At 37.3% G+C, this 23811-nt stretch overlaps 1 protein-coding gene across 3 annotated transcripts in view; it reads left to right on the forward strand.

The window, feature by feature from the left end:
• The window catches only part of LOC131682032 (guanylate cyclase 32E), a 50691-nt gene that overhangs the window by 15108 nt on the left and 11772 nt on the right, over positions 1–23811 (forward strand). For all 3 annotated transcript variants that reach the window (XM_058963197.1, XM_058963198.1, XM_058963199.1), the window contains exons 2-10: positions 6511–6881; positions 12197–12327; positions 12580–12691; positions 12776–12958; positions 13024–13141; positions 13197–13343; positions 23209–23365; positions 23430–23520; positions 23640–23792. In XM_058963197.1, coding sequence (XP_058819180.1) covers positions 6618–6881; positions 12197–12327; positions 12580–12691; positions 12776–12958; positions 13024–13141; positions 13197–13343; positions 23209–23365; positions 23430–23520; positions 23640–23792 — 1356 coding nt within the window. In that variant the 5' untranslated portion in view covers positions 6511–6617. The remainder of the gene's footprint in view (positions 1–6510; positions 6882–12196; positions 12328–12579; positions 12692–12775; positions 12959–13023; positions 13142–13196; positions 13344–23208; positions 23366–23429; positions 23521–23639; positions 23793–23811) is intronic.

Genomic DNA, 23811 nt, shown 5'->3' on the forward strand with positions numbered 1-23811 from the left:
ACAAAAAACCGTCAGAATGTTGGTCAATGCGTTTGTTTTACAAAATCATAACGTTTTGTGCGTCGCAAGACTGGTTTGAAGACCGCTATGAAAGTTTTTTGCTTATCGGAAAGGTATTCCTAACAATATATCCGGAACTACGGTCAGTTCCGGAAAGATGGCATCGGTTTCTAAAACTGGACAAATTTTGTGATCGTTTCCAAAAAACCAGATCTAATTTGGTTGGAACGCGGCTGACAACCATTAGGGGAGACTGAGGAGACTTGATCCCCTTTTTTATTTTTCAATCCAACTCCGTGGAATGATAAAAAAACTACGTATTTTTTGTAGTGCTATATTGTTTCTAGGGTTGCCTGATAATCGTAAAAAAATTACATAGAAATATTATACTGGACATGAGCTATGAGCATTTCTGGAAAACAAAAAAATGAAAAATTCTTTGATTAGTGGAGACTCGATCCCTAATTTGGGGACACTTGATTATTTTTCGAAAACGTGTTTAAAAGAGCATGTAGGGTAATAAGCCTATTTTTGCCCTGTTTCTATTATCATCCTACCCATCTGAAGCCTTTGGTTAGGGCAGCGTCTGCTATCTTTGCTCAACGCATTGACTCAAATGGTGTTGCGATAATTGGGGTACTCGATTAGAGTTTTTGTTGCGCTCAAACAGAAGATTCTCACCATTCTCAAGACAATGTTGTTAGTATATTGGCTCTTAATAGGAGGCGAATGACCTTAAGGCTAAAACCTCTATAATCGAAATAAAAATGGCTCCTAATAACAAAGCAAAGAAGCTGAAATAATAAAATTAATAATGGAATGATGTGGTACCCCTAATAGGGTAAAAAAAGGTACCTTACCCCATTCAATGTTATAAATGCATTGAGGTATTGATTAAATTGTTGTGATTAGATATTGTTATTTTTTTTACAACATATTACGCATCTCTCACCTGATTTTTCTTACGAATTCCCCAAATTATTTGAAAGCTGTCGTTATTATGGTTGAGGAACGTCAAATGTGGGATGCATGGTTGCTAAATATACTGTAGTAAACAATTACAGTTAAGTTTCTGTACGATGAAGCGTTCATTTTTGACAATTTTTTTTTGTTATTTTATGACAACAATGACTTCAATTGTTCTGGTGTAAATTTGGTTATTTTCAGTGGTGTGTATGAAGCATGACGAAGAGGATCAAATCTCCACGAATTTGAAGGGATCAAGTGGACCCATAGCATCTATTTCAGCAAACTTTAGTACAAATATAGTTGAACAAAAAAATCAGTTCAATCATAACGTATTCATATAATTGTAATTCTGTATGCAAAAGTATAGTATGTAGTGACTTTATCAATTGTATATAAAGAAATTTAGAATTTAGAAAATAAATCTTATTCAGTTGTTCTGAGATTTTTCTTTAAATCGGTAAAAATTCGGTTACACATGTCCAATTTCTTTTTTTGTGTTAAAGAAACTTATGTTTCGATAAAACTATGCAACTTTCTAGTATATTCGATAAAAGTATTCTGATCCGCCTTTGAGTTACAATGATGGGATCAAGTCTCCCCGGGGATCAATTCTCCTCAGTTTCCCCTACTTTGAAATTTAACAATTTCAATGTAAGAGTTAACCATACCGGAATCCTTTGGGCTAAGCTGCCTTTCGAAAGTGAAAAGAAATTACGTCGAATCCGTTGTTGCATTGTTAAAGTACAATCAATCATCGTTTACTTCATTTCTTACCGTTCCATCTAGGCTAATAGTGCATAGTCTGTTTGGTTGCTTTGTCGATCAGAATCTTCCAATAATATTATACATGCTCCGCGTAAGATTATGTCATAAATTTGCATGAATATCACATTCTTCTGCTCGGAAGCGAGCCAATAGAAAATTAAAAGTTAATTAAAACTGTTCGAAAGATTCCCTCAATTTGTGTTACAATTAGTAGTGAATATTTATTTTAATTGAATTGATTTGGCGTTCGCTCGGTTCAGGTGACATTTATACCGTAACTAATCATAATTTGTTTCTCCAGGTGAGCTCTCATGTTTTATCACTTAAAAATGTCTTTATACTGATAAATCAAGACAGTGGTTGGAAGTAATGACCACAATTGGACATGGAACATTTTGAACGCAGAGATGATGACCTGAGCATGAATTAGTCTTTTAGGTTGAGCATTCTAATAACCTTGAATATGGAGAGAGAGACTATGGATCAATCAGAGCAACCCACGCCATGATAATTTGGTAGAATCACATTCAAAATTCACTTTTAACAATAATCAAAGTGACCAAATTTAGGCGTACACAATTTCTTGAATAAATTATGCACCTGAATAAATCAGTTACTGTCCGCAAACTTTTCCTTGCTTGGCGATGTTACTGTTTCTGTTTACATGAAAGTGACAATCAGATTGTAAGATAGTAGAGTTGTCTCAAATTATTATTACCTACATATTTCATCTGAGGTACTGATACAGGTTGTATGGAATAAGGGATCTCTATCCCCGTCTTTGCTGTTTCTGGCTTTGTCTGATATCTGTTTTTTCTTCTACTAATTTTTTTTATCTCTAGCATCATTATTCAAACGGAACGTATCTAAACAGAAATCTAGTTCCAAACTCGTGAAAATGGAGAAAGTTCGAACTCGGCACTTTTGCTGGAAGACTGAAGGTATGTGAATGATTCGCATGAGAACGTCGCATACTTAATTAAAGATAATAATAAAGTATTGCCCCGTGCACGGTCAATCTGCTAGAACTTTTGGTGCTGCGGACTTTTTGCTCGACGCCGGTACCGAAAGATTGTGTCCACGTGGAAGGTTTTTTTCCCCATAAGAATAAGCAGACACCAACGACTGGTGGTGATTTTTCCATAGTTCCTTTGAATACAAATGTGAATTTAATAGAAGCTGGATGCACGGGAAGTTGAAGGCTTGCGTTGAGGAAATCCTAACTCTTAGTTGAAGTTGTTCAGTAAATTGTTGGACTAATCACTTTTCTAGTTATTCATTATAAATAAATTTATCTATAAAATTGTAATCATATACAGTAGGTATTTAGTGTGCAATCTTCTATTCTACGAAAATTCGTTCTAATTTCTTTTTTCTTGCATATCATTCTTTGACACTGCTTGATTCATAAGTTTTTTACATATTATACTATCCAGTTAACCACTAAGTATAATATATTCCGTAAAGTATTTTTTTTCGAGATGGCATACAATCTCGACGTTTCATGTATTTTAAAGATATTTGGTTTCAAAACTACAAATTAGATTTCTGAAATTTAACGGGGTTCCCCGGGCTTATATACGAATTTCATATGTGACCTGCCTGATTCAGTCTATATTTCTGGAACCATATAACCGATCCATAGCAATCTACGGGGATATTATACCTTTCGTTTGAGACTAAGTTTGTGGAAATTGGTCCAACCATCTCCGTGAAGCTGATGTATGTTTGTTAAATGTGAAAAATGGCCATTTTTCTCGGGCTTTGGAACTAGCTATGGTGGTCAATTATGGTCGCGACTTCGGTTGGTCGTCAATGACCTAGAACTGCAAATGCAAGTTGTTCGGTATCCGTTTTATTAAAATGTTTACCTTTTTGCATTCATCGCGGAATTGGTTTGAATCGGAATTTTCTATGTGATCACACTTCTCAACGTAACTCCGGGACCGGAAGTCAAATCGAGATGAAATCCAATAATCGTTTACCGGGTTGCAACCCCTTTTCATTTGAATATAAATTTGGTCAAATCGGTCAAGCCATCTCCATGAAACTGATGTAACTGTTGCTTCCGCAATTACACTGTAGAACAGTGATCAAATACGTGATCTCGCCAGCGATGGTTTCTTGCTCCGGCTGAGATATGGGAATATTGGGGGATTTTGAATGTCCCAGATTGTGCTGGGAATTCCTTTTTCTGAGCCCAGGTTTTTGAGACTGGGAGCTATCTGCATCGGTTTTATACCAGTACTTCCTTGAGTAGTTAGTTTTAGAATACCTTGAAGAGACACCTTCTGTCGGGGGTAGGCGTAGCGTATTGGTAAATCGATTGCCTTGTACGCAGCGCACCTGGGTTCGAGTCCCGACCCCGCACATAGGGTTAGAAATTTTTCATAAGAGATTTTTCTAACCCGAAGAGGCGAATGACCTTAAGGTTAAAACCTAAAAAAACCTGTCCTTTACAACGAAGCTTGGGAGAGGAGATGTTTTTCCTTTTCTACTGCTTTTACGTATAGTAGAAGATGGGGTCCATCACAGTCGCCTAGATAGTAGAGATGTTCGCAGGGTCCGATGGCGTAGCTATCTTTAGCATTTCTGCAAAAGATTGTTTAGAACGTCCCTGAAGGGAACGCTTAAGTTTTTTGTCGCGCTGTTTGTACGCGGGATATGTCGAGAGATCAGGTGGCTTTCCTCCACTTTACAGACACTTTTCAACATCCCTTCCACAGGAATCATCCACATGATTCCCCTTGCATTTCCCACAACAAAGCTTATTGCTAAAATGGGAGGTTGTGTCCCAGTGTTTTGCAATTAGTGCAGTTCTGGACCCGCGGCACAAAACAGGCGAACAGGTAGACGAACCTAATGCTGGATGCAAACGTGTGCACTCCAGTATCCAGTATGAGATGAACCTGTCAGGGGAAGTCATTTTTGTACGGGTCTATTGCCCAGTGCAGACTGGTATTGAAGACATGAATGGGAAGTGTAGTATTATATTTAATTTGTGTATATAACGGCATATAGACGGCTTATTAGAAAACAGTAACAGTAACAGTAACAGTAACAGTAACAGTAACAGTAACAGTAACAGTAACAGTAACAGTAACAGTAACAGTAACAGTAACAGTAACAGTAACAGTAACAGTAACAGTAACAGTAACAGTAACAGTAACAGTAACAGTAACAGTAACAGTAACAGTAACAGTAACAGTAACAGTAACAGTAACAGTAACAGTAACAGTAACAGTAACAGTAACAGTAACAGTAACAGTAACAGTAACAGTAACAGTAACAGTAACAGTAACAGTAACAGTAACAGTAACAGTAACAGTAACAGTAACAGTAACAGTAACAGTAACAGTAACAGTAACAGTAACAGTAACAGTAACAGTAACAGTAACAGTAACAGTAACAGTAACAGTAACAGTAACAGTAACAGTAACAGTAACAGTAACAGTAACAGTAACAGTAACAGTAACAGTAACAGTAACAGTAACAGTAACAGTAACAGTAACAGTAACAACAAAACTTTTTTTTTCGATTTTTTTAGAACTTTGCGTGAAGCGAATTTATCAAAACCTTTGTACATTATAATTTATCATTTCAATAACATTCTGTAATTTTTCTATGCAAAAATATCGACAAACGACTCGCTGACGACGCTTTTTGTAGAACGTCTTTAGAAAAAACATGATTTGCGGTGTTACCTGCCATTCAAAAACTACTTAACCGATTTCTTTAAAAAATTTCATACACATTCTATGCTGGGGCGGATCCAGAAAAGAATTTCGGAGGGGGTCCGAAATATCGATTTTAAAATGTTCATTGCACAATACGTAATTCGTAATAACCTTATTTAAATAAAAACAGTTTTGGTTGTCAAATCCGGTTTGGAATGATTTTGAGTTTAGAGCGAATTTAAAATAACTATTTCAAAATGTCTCAAAAAGTTAAAAAAAAATTGGGAGGGGTCCGGATCCCCAGGACCCTCCCTCTGAATCCGCCACTGATTCTATGTAAAAATACCTAAAACTTACGTTGAGTTTTTGAGATAATTTTCTAGTTAAGGGTGGATTTTTTTCGCGAACAACATATTTCAAAGCATGACGTTTGAATAACACATTTCGAAGTTTTTAAAAGCTTATTTTTATAATTTTACCTAGTGACTTTACACGAAAATCGAATAGAGCGGTCTATGGGTATTGTAAATATATCCGCACTAATTAGCCTATCCGTTATTGATATTACATCTTAAGTATCTATACTATATTCCCTATCACATTAAGGCAACTGTGACCTGTTGGATCACAAATCAAGTATCGATTAACAATTAATTAAAAATCATGATTTGAGATGTTGGCAAAACATTCCCCTCGTGATTCTTAACAAAGCATGGCATTGCCATGAACTTTGAATGCGGAAAGAAGTTCACAACACTTCATTTTCGTAATGCTGTGGGTGTTCTGATAGCACAGTGTGCTAAATGGTAGAGAAGGATGGGCCAGCCATTCAAGTTTGGCCTGTTGGGAGTTTTGTGTACATTAGAGAGACGTTAATGTGCCGGACAACAGATTGTGATTATTGTCGCCTTGATTGATGCATTAACTTGATAATGCCTGTTTCAAGATTCGAAAGATTTCGTGGGAGTATTTTATCCGTGGGAGTTTGATAGAGTGGAAAATGAAGACAGCATTGCCAAATACTAATGAGTCCTAGCGAAGGCGATGGCTTTTTCGATTTTATTTTAATTGTTGCCAATATCACCATTTCCTCAATTAGTTATCTAAGATCAGCCGATATCCCTGAATCTATCGTATCTGTCGGCACGCATCGCAATAAGTAGTTTACTTCGAGCGCATATTATCGCATCCTCTTCAATAGTGGTAATGGACCTGGGCTATCAAAAGGTCTATAATCTACGGATCATGCTGTTCGTCGCTGCACGGATGTCTTGTCTACAGATGTCAATTGGGGCTTCGTTTAGCCTTCTCCGGCAGCCACATGCTGCCACATGTGATTGTCTGAGCGGCGGTGTCAATAACAATAACAGCTGGAGCATATCAACTATTGGAAAGACTGAATATCCTGCTCTTGCTGCCAGGCAGAATGAGGTGCACATAGGATTTCTCGCCGGATACGTGCACTCGAAGGTAGGTGGTGAGTTTTAATGTTAAATGTGTGCTTATTTTTCCAGTGTAGCTAATTCTAAATATATTGCAAACTGAAAATTTCCTTTTAATGGTTGGAGATGGAACTTCATGGTCTTTCGGAAAATTGAAGAAAAGCATATTTTTAAAAACATGATCGAAGATACTGGTGGTCTGATTTGTATTTATAATATTACCAAAAAGTTACCAAAAAGGGTGTTTCTTAAAAACTTTTTTATTTATATAGGGTAATGAGCCCTATGTTTCTATTATAATAATTGGATAATTATCACTCTACCCATATGAAGCCGTTGGTTAAAGCAGCGTCTGCCATCTTTGTTCAACACATTGAGCCAAATGGTAGCGCAAAAATAGGGGCACTCGATTCGAGTTTTCGTTGCGCTTAAACACGAGAATTTCACTGTTTTCAGCGCATTTGTGTTATTATATTGGTTCTTAACAACAAAGCAAAGCTGTCGATGCCAACAATGCCGATTCATTGATTGTAGGCCGATAAATTAATGAATTAGTGAGGCAGCCTCCTTAGTATGGTGAAAATAGGCACTTACTCTAACTTTTACTGTTTTGATTTTTCGTTAACCCTTTGCGACGCAGTGGGATCCCAAAAATATCGTTAAATCTGGAACAATTAAAAAGTTATTTAACAGTTATTTAAGTTTATTTAACAGATAGGAAGTAACTATGTTCGGCAAAAGTATGTGTTTCGATACTGCAAATAACTTCGAGGAAGATTCCAAGAATGTAGGAAAATGCCTAAGAAAGTTTACATGAAAAAACTAATTTTAAGGGGTCTTCCATATATAATTTGTTCCACAACTTGCAAACTATTATAGCTAGATATATGGTGATATATCAGCAATTTCTTTTGTAGTAATATATGCTACAACTTTGCTGCAGACACAAAGCCTGGATGCGCAATCATAAGGACAACAACTTCTCCAAACAAACTATACTTCAAAAGTTAGCGGTTTAGGCGCTATTAATTTTGAGCACGAAAACGACGTTTTAAAACACTGAACATAAGAAGAAAGTTTTATAAACACTGAAATCTCAATTGACAGCCAAGCACAGTCGCCATATTGGTTCCGCCATTTTGAATTTTACATTTTCGACGTCAGAATCAGGATCAGTGACCCCGAAAACACCCTTGTAAGACGTTTCAGGCCAATATAATAAAAAACATGAAATTTAGACAAGCACACTCGCCATATTGGATCCCGGCGCCGCGCCGGTGCTAATCTATTCCGACAAAAAGTTTGTGTTGGTTTCTGATGAGACGAAGTCGAAACGCACCTATTACTTTATTAAGTTAGGTTTTATGCCTTCACGTACAAACACTGGTTTTACCAAAAAATTGCGCCTTGGTGAGAAATTTTGGTGTTTACCCAATTTTTCTCCTTAGGGGGAAATATAGCATAGTGCTTTCGCATAGGCCTGCTAAGCCCAGTTTCGGTTTCACTGTGTCTTATTGGTATAAACAGAACTTCTTCTCGGACAGGCATCAAACACCTATATGAAGCTAAAATTAACAGTATTAACAATGAAAAAAAAACTCGCGCCGTAAAGGTTTAAGACGGTTTTAGAAATTCTTTCAGTTATTTGGAAGGACTACGGTTTTTCTCAAAACAGTGAACCTATAGCTTCTCTCGATAAAATTTGATAGACACTTTTTACCATACATCAATGCTTTTTTCAGTAAATGAAAAATAACGTCTTTTCGGTTTCCTGGTGATGTATACTATAAAGTATGACATTTCATATTGCAGAAACGGTACTTAATGTTTTTGCGGTCTTCTGGTTGTGAGCCCAAATTACAAGCATTTTTTCCAGGATGGATTGCAAGAAAATTACTTAAGATATTTCAATACGGCTTTTTTCATTTTGTTAGTCAACTCTTCTTCTTAAAAGAAGAAGCTTACTTGGGTTCGAGTGGTTGAAATTGGAAAAGAGCGATATTTCTATAATTGTTATTTCATTAGCAGCAGGCACGGGCTTTTTGAAAAAAAATGAAATTTCGCGAAATTGTAAATGCTTGAACAAAACAAATCATTTTATTTATTGAAGGCTGTAAAAACGAAATAAAAATCACAAAAAATCACAGTTAGCGTGTATCAGGCCATAGTTACACTTCTGATGATTAAATAACTCTTAAACACCCAATCTCAATGATTAGGGCTCAAAACTCAAATCGTCGCTGTTGTGCTATCTTATGACAAACGCCATTTTGGGGTGAACTGAGTTAGATATGCCATGTTACTAAGTTTTAAAATCTCCATAAAGTCGCGTTTTCAGAAATTTGAAATTCTGCTGGGTTACTGAGATATAGCGAAACACGATTATGACAAGCCAATTTCTCGAGTGATCGATTTGTGCTATCTTATGACAAAGAAAAAAGAGACAACATTCTTAGTTTGTTGGCTTGCTATAAGCCGAAAAGCTTATAGCAAGCCAACAGATGTCTCTGATGACATAGGTAATTCCTATGCAGATCAACCATAAGCATTAGCTAGGTTCTTGTCTCGGGAGCAAAACTTTTCCTACCATAGTTTTTTTCTGGGAATGGTTGGCTTATATATTCATGATTATTGAACAAATTTTCTTTTGAGATCTCCAGTTGTTTTGGAAAGTATACCGAAATGTAGTGATGGATTATGCAAGAAGAACATTTGTTTCGTCTAGTCACCTGTGAACAATAACATTGTTTCATATACATTGTCTCTAAATTGTCAAGGAAACCAATTTTTGTTCATTGTTTTTCCTGAATAAAGGAGGAAAATTGGAAAAACTAACTCCAATACCATCATTTTGTAACCTGATATTGCTGCTATCGCATGGAAAAGTATGATATTGGACATAGTGATCTATAACGCATAATTTTACGAATCAGTTATAATTCATTTTTATATGAAATCTTCTGTACACATTTGTGACACGTCATACATATTTTATCATCAATACACACTTATGACACGTATGTGAGCGACTTTGGTTTACATTTTAAGCAAAAACTGTAAATATAGTCAACCGATCTTCGCACAAATCGAGAGATTACTTCAGAGAAGATAGAAGCATCGAATGCCTTCTCCGAAAAGCTTCTAACATTTATAAATTTTAAGATATTCAATCTCAAACTTTAAAAATCGTTTTTCTCGAAAAGTGCTAGATGGCGCTTGTCATAAGATAGCACAACAGCGACAAAATGTCAAAATTCACTTTGAGGAGAAATTCTAGAGAAACCTTTACTACGCAAGCACAGTGTATAACAGTCAACAAAAGACAAAAAAATCTCTTTTGTTAAGGGAGGTGTCTGGTGTAAAGTTCTCAAACCGAAAGTTTTTTTTGTTTACGGCAAAGCAACAATGGATTTATTTATGCATTCATTGCGCATGTGTTCAGTGACGCAGAGCCACACGTACGAGCGTTCGAAGAGTAGACGTCCAAACATTTCCACGATAATTCTTGATAAAATTGTCTGACACATGAAATTCAATAAGATTTGTAAAACTTAGACTTGTAGTTACTCGTTGAGCCAAAAAAAAATTGAATTTCGGAAAATGGCTTCATGAAAATTGGAAAATCTCATATATTACTATAAAATTCGCTCAATTTTCTTCAAAATAATAGAGAGAATCATTTTTTTAATCAGTTTTCTGTGGTTCATCGACAGACTACACATATTGTGCGTTTTCTTAAAACAAATCAAGTCAATTCGTTGATTAGTTTTTGAGTTATTGTGTTCGTCTATTTAAAAAACCCGGCTTCGAACAAAATGCTTTTAAAGTGTGTCCCACATGGGTGTACCCCATTAGGCATAAGTACGTTAGGCATACGGACATTTGGCATACGGACGTTTGGCATACGTACGCTAGGAATAATGGACGTTAGGCATAATGGACGATTGGCATAATGGTCGTTAGGCATAAATTGCCATATTGAAGTATCACTCAACAGAATTTAACAGAAGCTGATCAAACTCGATAATAATTTTATACTACTGTATACACTTGAAGAAATCTTTGCTCAAATTAATATATAGAACAAATTCTACACTTGTAAGCAATAAATATCTCGTTTCGTGTTTTTCATTTTGATGTCTCTCGAAGGTATGCAATTTTATACATCAAAGCTTCTAACCCGCAAAATAAGCATAAGGTTGAAATCTCTACAATGATGAAAACCTTGCGATTATTTTTATATTTTTTGTGAATTATGCCTATCGTCCATTATGCCTAACGTACATTATGCCAATCGTCTATTATGCCTAACGTCCATTGTGCGCATCGTACTTATACCTAACGTATGTAATACATAATACATACTATGTATGCGTAACGTACTTATGCCTACACACAGAAAAAAATGTTGGCAAAAATAAGAGTTTTTCATTCTTAGCAAATAACAACCAACGCATACTCTTTGTTTTGAGTACTATTCTTCATTTGCTTAAAAGGAAAACCTTTACTTTGATTATTATTCTTGATAAATTTAAAAGTTTTACTTTTAACCTAATAGTTGGCGTTGGTTGTTTTTTGCTAAGAGCGGAACACTCTTACTTTTACCAATACTTTTTTTCTGTGTAACGTTTTCATGCCTAACGTCGCCTAACGTCCCACATCAAATTATATCATGGAAAAAACGCTGTAGAAAATAACCCGTTGGGTATTTTCTCTTGAAAATTTGATTAGAAGTAGTTTAGAGTGTATTGTTTACACTGTATTTGTATTGCTGTCAGTTTTAGCCCTAATCATATGTTTGTCGAGTGTAATTTGAAATATTTTAGACACCAACGAAAAGACGACATTTGAGAAAAATCATTTGAAGATAAAAGAATAATTAAATTATGATTAATGAAATCGGCTATGCCAGGGTCACACAACCAGAACATCAGAGTAATATCCAAGGTGGCTTTAACCTTCCGGCAGTCACGCTAGTGCACTGAGTGCACGCTGCTCTGAAAATCTAACGAAATCGTCTTAGGCCAGGTGTTAAGCTAACACATTGTGCCGTATCAAATAAACGATTTGTTTAAAAATGGTTTGATTTGAAAGGTTGAAACCGTACAATTGCCCTAATCGATATTCAAATAAGAAGTTATAATAGGGCCCGTCAGTACTTCAAGTCCCGGGGCCCGGCGCGGCTCTCGACGGCTCTGAAAACACGTTTTAACATTAGGCTTGGTTTCATGCTTGCTATCAATTGGCACGTAACGTTCAATATAATGTCTTTGGGTATTCCTTTATTTTCTGCATGCTCGGTATATTTAAACGCTGTTGACCTATTAAACGTATCCTTCGCAGGTAATCTTGGGCGCTTTGTTACTGGCCATCGAGAACATCAATAACGATACCACGTTGCTTCCCGGCAAAACGGTACGACTAAAACCAGTCGACATAGGTGCACAGAAGTCATTGAAAGCGTATCCCATCCGGTAAGCAAGCGAACGGTTGATATTGTATCGTCTTTAGAGCCTCATTAATTCACGGGCATGACATTTAACTTGATGAGATTATTTCATGATTCTACTAACAATGATTCGTAGTGGGAAGAGTAATTTTGAGTAGAAGAAAAATCCTATTCGGATGAAATTTATGTTAGCAAATCATTGTATTTGATCTGTGTCAAAAACATAATAATTGACTTGATCGGAAATTAAGATTTACGGAGATGATCTAATTGATAGGAAAATGACCGAAATGCGAGACGAGGGAATAGCTGCGTTCATAGGACCGGATGAGACCTGCACGACGGAAGCGCTGGTAGCCTCTGCTTGGAATATTCCAATGATTTCGTATGTGAGTATTGAATTTGCCACGTCGTTAATGGCAAAGTTGGTCATTTCTACTGGAATGATTGCTAACATTTATTATAATTACCAGAAATGTGCCGACGCGGCTGTATCCGACAAGAACGTCTACAGCAGTTTTGCCAGAACGCTGCCTCCGGCGACAAAAGTATCGAAGAGTGTTGTTTCACTGCTACTGGCTAACAATTGGCACTGTTTCACAATAGTGGCCGGCAAACACCCCGCGTGGAGTATGGAGATTGCACACGCCGTTAAGGTTTGGCTTGAATTAATCAAAAGATTAATTTTACACATCATCGATAATCAATTTGAAATCTGCAGATTCAAGCGGAAACTAATAACCTGACTGTCAATCACTTCCGAGAGTACTCCGATTATATTCCGTCGAAAATTTATAAATTACAGAACATAGTGGACGAGACATATCAGACAACGAGAAGTGAGATTGCTTATTATATTTAGGTAGACGTTAGTAATTGTTTTTTTGTCAATAGTATACATTTTTGTTGGTGAATACATCGAAATGGTGGATTTCGTGCGTTGCTTGCAGCATCGGGATCTTTTAAATAGTGGAGACTACATGGTCATATCGATAGATGATGAAATATATGATTCTGGTACTAAGCGGAACATTTATCAAGGTGAGTATAGCGAAATTTGAATGAGATATGAATTAACGGTAGTTAGAATAGGTGTATCAGTAATAGTTATACGTGGTAAAACTAAGCAACGTTGTAATAAGACCCTATATTTATTCATCTAATGTATTTCAATATTTTGGGAAGTATAACAAACTACGATTATATTGCAATGAAGCGGATTGTACACGTTGAGAAATAATAACGGTGACAAAGAGAAACATTGAAAATATGCGGGGCTCTATGAGTTTTTGCATGTTGATGAACATGCAACGTGTTTCATATGATGGAAGAGGAAATGCCGTTCTGTTCAGTTTACGGAGTGTGTACAAAAGAAATTATTTTTGGACTAATTCAATGCGTTATTCGTAAAGGGCAGAGTATAACGGGTGTTCAATAAAAAATGAAAATGATTTCAATATCGTTCTGTAATTAAAGTAAAGTGCGTAAATTTTTTTCTATCCAAGAGAATTGCTCTCTGGACTCCCTAGAAATGGGTGGCATGTTTCATTTCGCTCAAGTGCTGTCAGTTCAATCGAAGATGGCGTTGAAACAGCAAGCACTCCGCGAGCGTATTGTACGGTTTACGGTAGAACAACTTTCGAGACGAAAATGTGCCCGTGAGTATAGTTTATCGGATCCTGACATCCCTGACTGTGGAGCGGAAGGCCGGTAGCGGCCGTCCGGCAAAGATAATGACGAAGAAGAAGAAGGAAGCGTTGAAAAAGCTGTTCAACAACAAGGACGGAACGAGATTAAGTGACGCCGACCGAAAATATCACTGCTCCCATACCTTGATTCACCGAACCTTCAAGATAGAGGACATCATCTGTTGGAAGAAAATTCGGTCCCCCGAGTACACGGACGAGCAGATACTGATCGTGAAATCGCAGTGCCGGTGGATGACGCAGAAATACCGCGGGACGTCATTCGTGCTGGACGACGAAAGTTACTTTCCACTCTCGAAGACCCATTCCCGGAAATGACAGTTAGGGGAGCCCGGGGCTAGTTGGCGGTTGGGGTAAGTTGGCGGAATCCCCTTTTCTCCGTTTGTAATAGACATAAAGCGCTGTCTCTCGTTGTGAACCTCAAGTAATGTGAAACGTATTATCCAATGTGTTTTTGTTGCAAAACATTTTGTTTAGTAGAAGCTGTGGGCGATATTGTGTTTTTGAGCATACTTTGTAAATTTTCATAATTTTAAATATTTTGTGTTATTTAAGGTGGTTATGATTGTATTTTTCGATAGTGCGTGAAAAGAGCTTTCACTATCCGTATAGATATTACACCTATCCATACATAAAAGTAATTTTTTAAATCCTTTTTCATAAAATATGTTGCTGGGGTAAGTTGGCGGTGACGCACACTGGGTAAGTCGGCGGTACTATTTACAGTGCAAAAATAGTCATCAAATATTTTCATTTCTGGAATTCACTACAAAGTAAGAGAAACTTTTTCTTGTGTCTCTCGACAATGCAGGGGACAGTTATTTCGGACAATCGCCTGAATAATTTCGAGAATTTGCTTTTGAATATGGAGTACGCGTCTGTTTGTTTATTTGTTTATTTGTGGAGCAGGGAAAAGCCCGCTGGAGTGAAGCTCATTTTTGCCTCTTCTCCAGTAGGCATAAAACCTTCTCATCTTTTCATTGTCAACAGGCAATATGCTAACCCTAATGACAAAAAAGCTAATTACTTTATAATACACAGAATATAAATAATATACAATGATAGAACATACAAGTAAGTTCAGTACTTATTAACTATGTCTAACACAAACTCGAAAAGTGAAACTGGCTTAAGTACTACTTACAACATAATACAAAAATTTTATAAACGAAAGCAACTAAACAGTGGATATGACTACAAAAAACTTTTTTTTTATGGTGGCTCGGGACAAATTAAAGTCGAAGGCATCAGAGAGTTGATTAAACATACGACTCATACAGGCTATGGGTTCGTTATGACCATAATTAGTTCTAGCAACAGGAAGGCGGAAAAAAGTATGGGATCGCAAAACACGACGATGGATGTTGAAGTTCAGCTGTTGGAGTAATGCGGAGCAGTCGATATTACCTTGAATAATATCGGAGACAAACAAAGCCTTTGCGAAATTGCGACGACAACTGAGCAGGTCTAGACCGATCAATTTACATCTGTCTTCGTATGCGGGCAAATTTATCGGGTCATTCCAGGGAAGATGGCGCAAGGCAAATCGTAAGAACTTGCGTTGAACGGACTCGATTCGGCTGATGCTGTTTTGATAGAATGGTGCCCAGACCACTGATGCATATTCTAATATCGAGCGTACTAGAGAGCAATAGAGTGACTTTAAACAGTGCACATTTCTGAAATTTTTGGCTGTACGAAAGATAAATCCAAGTGTTCTGGAAGCCTTTGATGTTACGTATGAAACATGGTCTCTAAATGTTAACTTTGAGTCAAGAATTACACCTAGATCTTTAACAGAAGTATCTCTCCGAAGATTATTGCCATAAAGTTCATAATTGAAAATAATTAATGAATGCTTACGAGTAAAGGATATTACGGAGCACTTAGATGCATTCAAGACCATCTGATTGTTGCTGCACCAATTAGCGAAGATTTCTAGATCGCATTGAAGAAGTCTTGCATCATCAAGACATTTTACGATGGTGAATAGCTTGAAGTCATCGGCATAGAAAAGCTTGACACATTTTAGTAAAAGGTGGACATCGTTCATGTATAACAGGAAGATTATGGGTCCCAGGTGGCTGCCCTGTGGAACTCCGGAGGTAGCAGCAAATGGTAGGGAAAGAGTATCTCCAATTTTAACGCTCATTTGACGGCCAAATAGGTATGAACGCAACCAATTAAGAAAAGGTCCATTAAAACCCAGCTGTTCGAGTTTGCCAACAGCTATACGGTGGTTGATCTTGTCGAAAGCTGCAGTAAGGTCTGTATAAATCGCATCAACTTGATGTCTTTGTTGGAGCGCATGAGTTATGTATGATGTGTAGGAAACTAAGTTGGTACTGGTAGATCGCTTAGGAATAAATCCATGTTGTTCTTCAGCTATTATGTTACGGCAGTTGTGAGTGACAAAATCCAGGACGATTGACTCGAATAGTTTGGATGTAGCGCACAAGGCTGCAATTCCGCGATAATTGCGCACGTCGCGTTTACATCCCTTTTTAAAAACCGGGAAAACGAAGGATCGCTTCCAACAGTCAGGAAAAATCCCTGATCGCAGAGAGTCGTTGAAAAGGCATGATAAGGGTGTAGCGAGACTTGTAGAACATTGTTTTAGAACAATCGCTGGGATCCCATCAGGACCGGCGTTACATGATTTTTTTAGCTTTCTACATGCAGTAATAACTGCATCAGAAGTGATACGAGGATGTTGACCGATGGGGAGCCCACATGGAACTCTTAGAACAGCAGTAGATATTTCTGAAGAATTCAGTTTATCGTATGTAAAAACACTGCTGAATTGCTTACGAAATAAATCGCAAATATCTTTGGTAGATGAAGCTTCTTTTGCATCACGGATCATGACCGATGGTAAACCTGACTCCTTCCTTTGATTATTTATATAATTCCAAAAGGCCTTTGGATTGGACTTTAGGTGATTTTGAGTGCGTTGTTCGTGGATACGAGAGAGACGTTTGTTTAAACGTTTATATCTGTCGTTGGAAATAATGTAACGAATTTTCAATGGGCGCGTGCGAAATTTCGAGAATTTTTTCAAAGCAGATCTTTTGGCAGATTTTAAACGTTGCAGTGTTCTATTTGTCCAGGGAGGGGAGCAGGGAGTTTTTTTAACTTTTTGGGTACGTACTGGTCTATAGCGTACAGTAGAACGTTCGATATGACGGTTGCAGATTCGTTGACATCTCTTCCATCGACAACATTGCTCCAAATGATGTTACTCAAGAATTGGTTCATGGCGAGGAAATTTGCATTTTTGTAATCATAATAGATAGACTCAGATATATCTCGAAAGACGATGGGCGAGCAATCGCGAATCGAAAGATGTAAAGGTTGATGATGGTGGCATTTCTTTACAAGCGGAGACGGTGCTTCAGAAATGGAACAGTCATTAATTAAGTCTAAACTAACAAAGCATAGGTCAAGTACACGGCCGTTACTGTTAACGACGTTGTTAATTTGTCCTAGTCCTGCGGTGTTGTAACTGTCCAACAGTTCTGTTGCTAGGTGACTAACGGTGGAGAATGAGTTGTCAGGGAAGAGGTACTTAGCGGGACAGGAGACCCACTTAATACCTGGGAAGTTGAAATCGCCAAGTATTACCATATTATCACTAATTTTCATTTGTGAAGCGATCCATGTAACAGAGCTAAGATGTTCATTAAACAATATTACGTCGCTGGTACGATCCGGAGGAATATATATTACGCAAATGAATAACGTAGATTTTGAAAGCGTTAGAGCGACCCATATTTGTTCTACACATGAGCAATTAGGGGGAAAGAGTTGGCGTGATTTAAAGCGAGAACGCGTTGCAATAAGAACTCCGCCTCCATGGTTCCTGCTACTGTGAGAACTATTTCGGTCGGACCGAAAAACGGTGTAAAGCGGGCCAAATATTTGGTGTGATAACGTATTACCATTCAACCAGGTTTCAGTAAAGGCATAGATGTCATATGATGCATCGGAGCAGGCTAAGTAGTAATCAGTTATTCTCGTATTCATACCGCCAACATTTTGGTAATAAAATTCGAGTTGTTGGTTCAAACCAGTGATGTCTGAATTCCTCGTTCTCGTGGCAGTTGAAGTGGGTATGTTGGTGTGCGATGGGCTTGAAGGGTGTACTGATAGAGTTGATTGTCAAAATGACGGGGTTTTGAGACTAAATATAATAAAAAGTGTCGAATAATATACAGTTTTATTGAAAAGACAATCGCCACATTTCATAAGGACCACTAATGTAATCGGATTTCCATTTGATTGCTTATTTTCTGGCATTCCGCCAACTTACCCCATACATACCGCCAACTTACCCCAGGGCTGGTGTAATTCAATCATTTTCATAAAATTCAGAGATGTTGCCAACAGTCTGCCCGTTCATGTAACGTGTTCTATTTTGCAAGATCTACCAAAATCAAAGCGGTAAAAAAATGAAAACTGAAAATATCGCCAACTAACCCCGGCCTCCCCTACTATTCCAGCAATAAGTCCGCCACACCCCCTGAAGTAAAATATAAGATTGAGCAAAAATTTGAAAAAAAAGTTATGCTGCACATCGACATATCGGACAGAGGGATTTCAAGGCCGTGGTTCAATCCGAGCGGTCTGGCCATCAATCAACAAGTGTACCAGGAGGAGTGTCTTGAGAAAATTCTTCTGCCGTTCTTAAAGTAGCATCATGCGGATGGGAAGTCTTCTGGCCACACAAGGCGCCTTCCCATTACGCCAAGAAGACGCATCAGAAAAAAATACCGTACGTGCCGAAAGAAAGAAACCCGACCAATTTGTCCCAGTGCCGTCCCATTGAGGATTTTTTCGGCTCCTTCAGTGCTCTAATGTACAACAGTAATTGGCGGGCCAAGGATACGGAAGATGGACGTCAGTGCCGTCCAGCGCTCTTGTGAGAGCATCGCGACTAGGTTGCGTCGTACGGCTGACCAGGGTCCCTTCTCCAATATTTATTGACGTTCTTTTGAATCATAAACATTGTTTTAATAAAAAAATGCATTCGTTGCATTTTTGTTTTGTTTTTGACTAAAAAAAATCTCATTTTTTATTGAACATCCGTTGAACTACTCTACTTGGTAATACAGAAAATATTCAAACGCTACTGGTATACTAGAGATAAAAGGAGAACGCCATGTTTCGTTATTTTCATACGACTTTTCGAAAAATAACGTGCTTGTTTTTTTTATCGAACAGTGTAATCAAGTAAAATTGCTTAAAACAACCAAAACCGCTGAAATTTTTTTTAACCGATTAATGATAATGTTTCACCAAATAAAAAATGGTCTCCTTAAGTACGAGTTTACGCGAAGTTGGTTAAATCATTTAGTTTTGTTTAACATTTGACATGACATGTATTGTTTCGTTGTAAACAATGGTGTCCCACATCAAATTGCTTCACGGAAAAAATGCTGCAGTAAAACCATAGGGTAGTTTTCTCTTGAAAATTTGGGAAGAAGTAGTTTAGAGCGTTTTGTTTACACTGTACTTTTATTGCTGTGAGTTTTTCGAAAATTGGATAAAATGGCGTCACCCGAAAGGCAACGAGCAAATTTCCTTTGAGCCAGAACCTGGAAAATCCTCAGCTCTCTCATTAGGATGGAATTCCACGAAGATCCAACCGAAAATCTCCAAAATCGTTACCGACCATCTTATATTCCGATGAAAGTTTACTGGTTTCACAGGCATGGAAGATTAAAAATTTTCCACAGTCAATAAGATTATTTTGACTCATGCGCAGTTTTTAAAAAGGCGTAGACGTTTCTACGTGCATGAATTTCAATTTTTTGTTCGATTTCCCTATTTTATACTTCTCCACGAAAAAATATACACTGAAAAAAATGTTGTCATTTTTCACAAAAACAAATTTATGTTAAAAATTTTAGTTGCAAAAAAACACTTTTGTAAATTTTTTATATTTTGTAAACGAAAACCTAAAGAGAAAAGAAACATTTTGAATGTGACTGCCTGATGGAAAAATATTGGTAAAAAAGTTCTTCTAACAATAACTTTATAGATGTTTTTAAATTTTGTACTAATTAACATACAAAACTGTAATTTTATTATAGAATATAATTCTAAGTATCAATCTAAATCAAAATGCATTTGGCAAATATTTTCCAAAATGCGATTGTTTTCCAGATAATTGGAATTTTGCTCCAACAAAAACATTTTTTTTATTTAACTATATTTATTTAGGCCCAAATTCGGTAGCTTAACGAGGCCGATTATTTATTTTTATCTACGTATCAGGTGTTAGTGGGGGAAGGAAAAGCCGTATTTAGGGGCGTCTTACTCCCCTCTTATATTAGTAGCACAAAAACAATTAATTCGTGTTATTATACGCTTTTTTAAATTAGCTCGTGTTACCCCATCATAAAATATGTCAACAATTTAATGTTTATCGTGTTAAAGACATAAAGGACACTTTTTCAGTGAATTTGGATCATTGAGAAGCTTTCAATAAAAAAGTTTTCATAACAACTACTTTTGACATATTTTTTTAAAATTCATACTATTTGTAGTCAAAAATACAATTTTATATTTGAATATGATTCCAAACGCCACTTTAAATCAAAATGCTCATAACAAAATCTTTCTGAAATGTAATAGCTCTCGAGATATTTAAAATTTGCTTTATTACGTTCTTTTCATAAGTTATTCGCGTTTCTCCATCAACATCAATAGGTTTTTAAAAGGCCCATAACATATCCATGTTTTCTCTTTAGGTTTTTGTTGACAAAATAAAAAAATGGGTTTTTTGCAATTAAAAATTTTGTTTTTGTGAAAAATGACACCAAATTTTTTCAGAAGTATGCATTCCCTGTAACTCGATCTTAGATAGTTTCGCTGTATAAAATAGAGTAATCGATATTTTTTTTGGATTTTAACGCATGTGGAAACGTTTACGCCCTTTTGAAAAGTTGCTCTTGTATCAAAATATTACAATTACCAGAAAAAATAATGGAGATTCATAAACCGAACACAACTGCAATGTTTCAAGGTAAATTGATTTTTTTCGACTGTGGAAATTGTAAGAACGGGAAATGTTTTCGGCAGTGCAGTCACGTAAGAATTTGCGTCGATTCTAACTCATCTTCGCCAACGTTTCGATCCGTGGTTGTGATCTGCTTCAGGGCCTTATTTATTGCAGAAAGTAACTGTTGTATTACATGTATTACACAAATAAACATAAAAAAATAATGTTCGCGAAGTGCTACTCACTCGACAATATTCGACAATGTCACGGTTCGTTTTGTATACGGGAAACTGTCAGGTCTGAGAGGGTTAACATCGGGTGTTTTCACTGTGGGACATATCATAGTTTGGGGGATCGTATAGTATGGATTTTGGTAGCAATGAGACAGTATAACTTACGGAGTTTACTCATCGAGTTTGTCGGTCTAAAATCGATTTAAAATCCCTCCAATTGAATAAAGTAATTCCCTGAGAACTCGCACTTGGTCACTATAACCAGTAGTAATGGTTTGAATCTATTTTGGGTGGGTATTTGTGGTGTTTACTTGTTGTTTTCTAATGGATTCCAGGATGTTTGCGTAGGCGCTGTTTAGGTTGTCGGTGTCTGTACGGCGGTTGACTGTGTGGGGAGTAGTCGAGATGTGACACATCTCTAAGATAGGGAGAGCACTGGATTTGAAGCTGGTATCAATAATTGTGGGGTTTTTTAGATCGAAACGGTGTTGGTGTGAGATGCAATGTTCCATGAGAGCGGTTCTCTCTTTTAGCTCTTGTATTTCATTATCGTCATATTTGTGACCATCTGTTAGTCTCTGATCTAATTTGTTTATCAGAGATTGGTGTCCGTACATACGTGTTTTTAACTGGTTTCGTGACATTCCGATATAGTATTGGTCACAGTTAAAACATGCTATTTTGTAAATAATGTTGTTTTTCTGCATCTGAAGCAGGGGATCTTTGGCTGTGGGTAGCAGGGATTTGACTGTGTACTTGTTGTTTGGTGCTGTATTTAGGTTAGGTATGTTGCGATGTAATGTTTTCCTGATCATTTGGGTCAGTCCATGGATGAAAGGTATACGTTTGTATATGGTTGGCTCTGACTGCGAGACTTCATTGATATTATTATTTGGTGATTGATGTAGCATGCGATTGATAAACTTTATGGGGTAGTCATTGCGTATGTTTATTTGTGTAATACATGTAATACAACAGTTACTTTCTGCAATAAATTAGGCCCTGAAGAAGATCCCAACCACGGATCGAAACGTTGGCGAAGATAAGTTAGAATCGACGCAAATTCTTACGTGACTGCACTGCCGAAAACATTTCCCGTTCCTGCAATGTTTCGTTCGAATCAACGATGGTCATATTTTGCTGTTGGCCGGTTTCTCATGGAATCCCTCATTAGTGACCAGGATAACAAGCGTGTAGTGAAAGCGTTTAAGCGAAAACTCAATGTCAGGAATGTTGCCAAAAATTTAAAACTTTTCAATTTTTTCGTTCAGAGAACCAAGGCCTGAAAAGAACTGCATACGTACATAGAGCAGAAGACTCCAAATCGTGACGAACGGTAGAATACGGTGAGAAAGCCACGGGCCCGGAAACTGTATATCCAGATGTTGATGAAACCTCATTGTCTCATCATGGATGATGAGACTTGCGTCAAGGCGAAGTTCTGGCAGGTTCCGGGACTACTGCTCTTCACCGTCCAGCACAAGTTTAATGTTCCGGAGGAAGTAAGGAAGCAGATACTTTCAAAGTTTGCCATATATGATTTTGCAAGCGATCTGCTCATGTGGCAAACGGAATGCGCCGTTCGTGACTACCGGGACTGTAAATGGGGAGATCTACTTCAAGAAGTGTCTACAGAAGCATCTGCTTCCTATGTTGAAGCAACACTAGAGCCATACGATCTTCTAGCTTCGTGCCATTATTCAACTGATGAGTGGAGTTAAGCGTAAGGTGTGAGCGTACGGTTATTGTATTGAAGTTGAATGACATAAATATGCCAAAAATCTTGGGCAATATTTTACTGTCTGAAAGTTTGAAAAGGATCGGTCCACGAGGTAATTTTCTAATTTCGTGATGCAATTTGATGCCGGACACCCTTCATAATTTTGTACACTATTACTGTTACTAGTTTGACTTCTATTGTTTCCCCCACTTCAGTATTAACGAGCATAATTCTTTTGTAGAGTACTCCGATTTCTATCAGAAATATATAGGAAGCTCGAAGGAAAAATTTCCGAACCGAAAGCGGTACAGCTACAAAGATATCCAAGAGAGACTGCAGGAGGCATTTCTATCGGTTCTCAGAATTTCTCCACTGTTTCCGCTGAATCCGCAGTACAAGTATTATTCAAAATGATTTTTTTCTAGAGCTTTGTATTAATCGTTAAACCCTTCAAAATGACAGAAAATTGTGTCACCAAATTAAGTGGTACGCAAGGCAGGAACCATTTCATGTACCACTTCCTACAAATCCTAAGATATTTCAAGAGATACAGGTATGCGATTGTGTTAGCTTCCAGTAAGTAAATTTCTTATTGAACTGTTTTGGTACAGATATAACGGAAATGTAGAAAAAAAAGTTCCATCGTATTACATATTTTGTTTCCTCTCGCAGGTTCCAATATACGCCGCTCATTTATACGATGCGGTGCTGATCTACGCTCGGGCTGCAACCGAAGTCATCCAGAGTGGAGGAGATATTCGTGACGGAAGACAGATTATGCGCCATATTTTCAGTCGCTCGTATCATTCGATACAGGGATTCGATGTGAGTCCGTGTTTCACAC

Source organism: Topomyia yanbarensis, chromosome 2 (assembly GCF_030247195.1).
Source record: "Topomyia yanbarensis strain Yona2022 chromosome 2, ASM3024719v1, whole genome shotgun sequence".
NCBI lineage: Eukaryota > Metazoa > Arthropoda > Insecta > Diptera > Culicidae > Topomyia > Topomyia yanbarensis.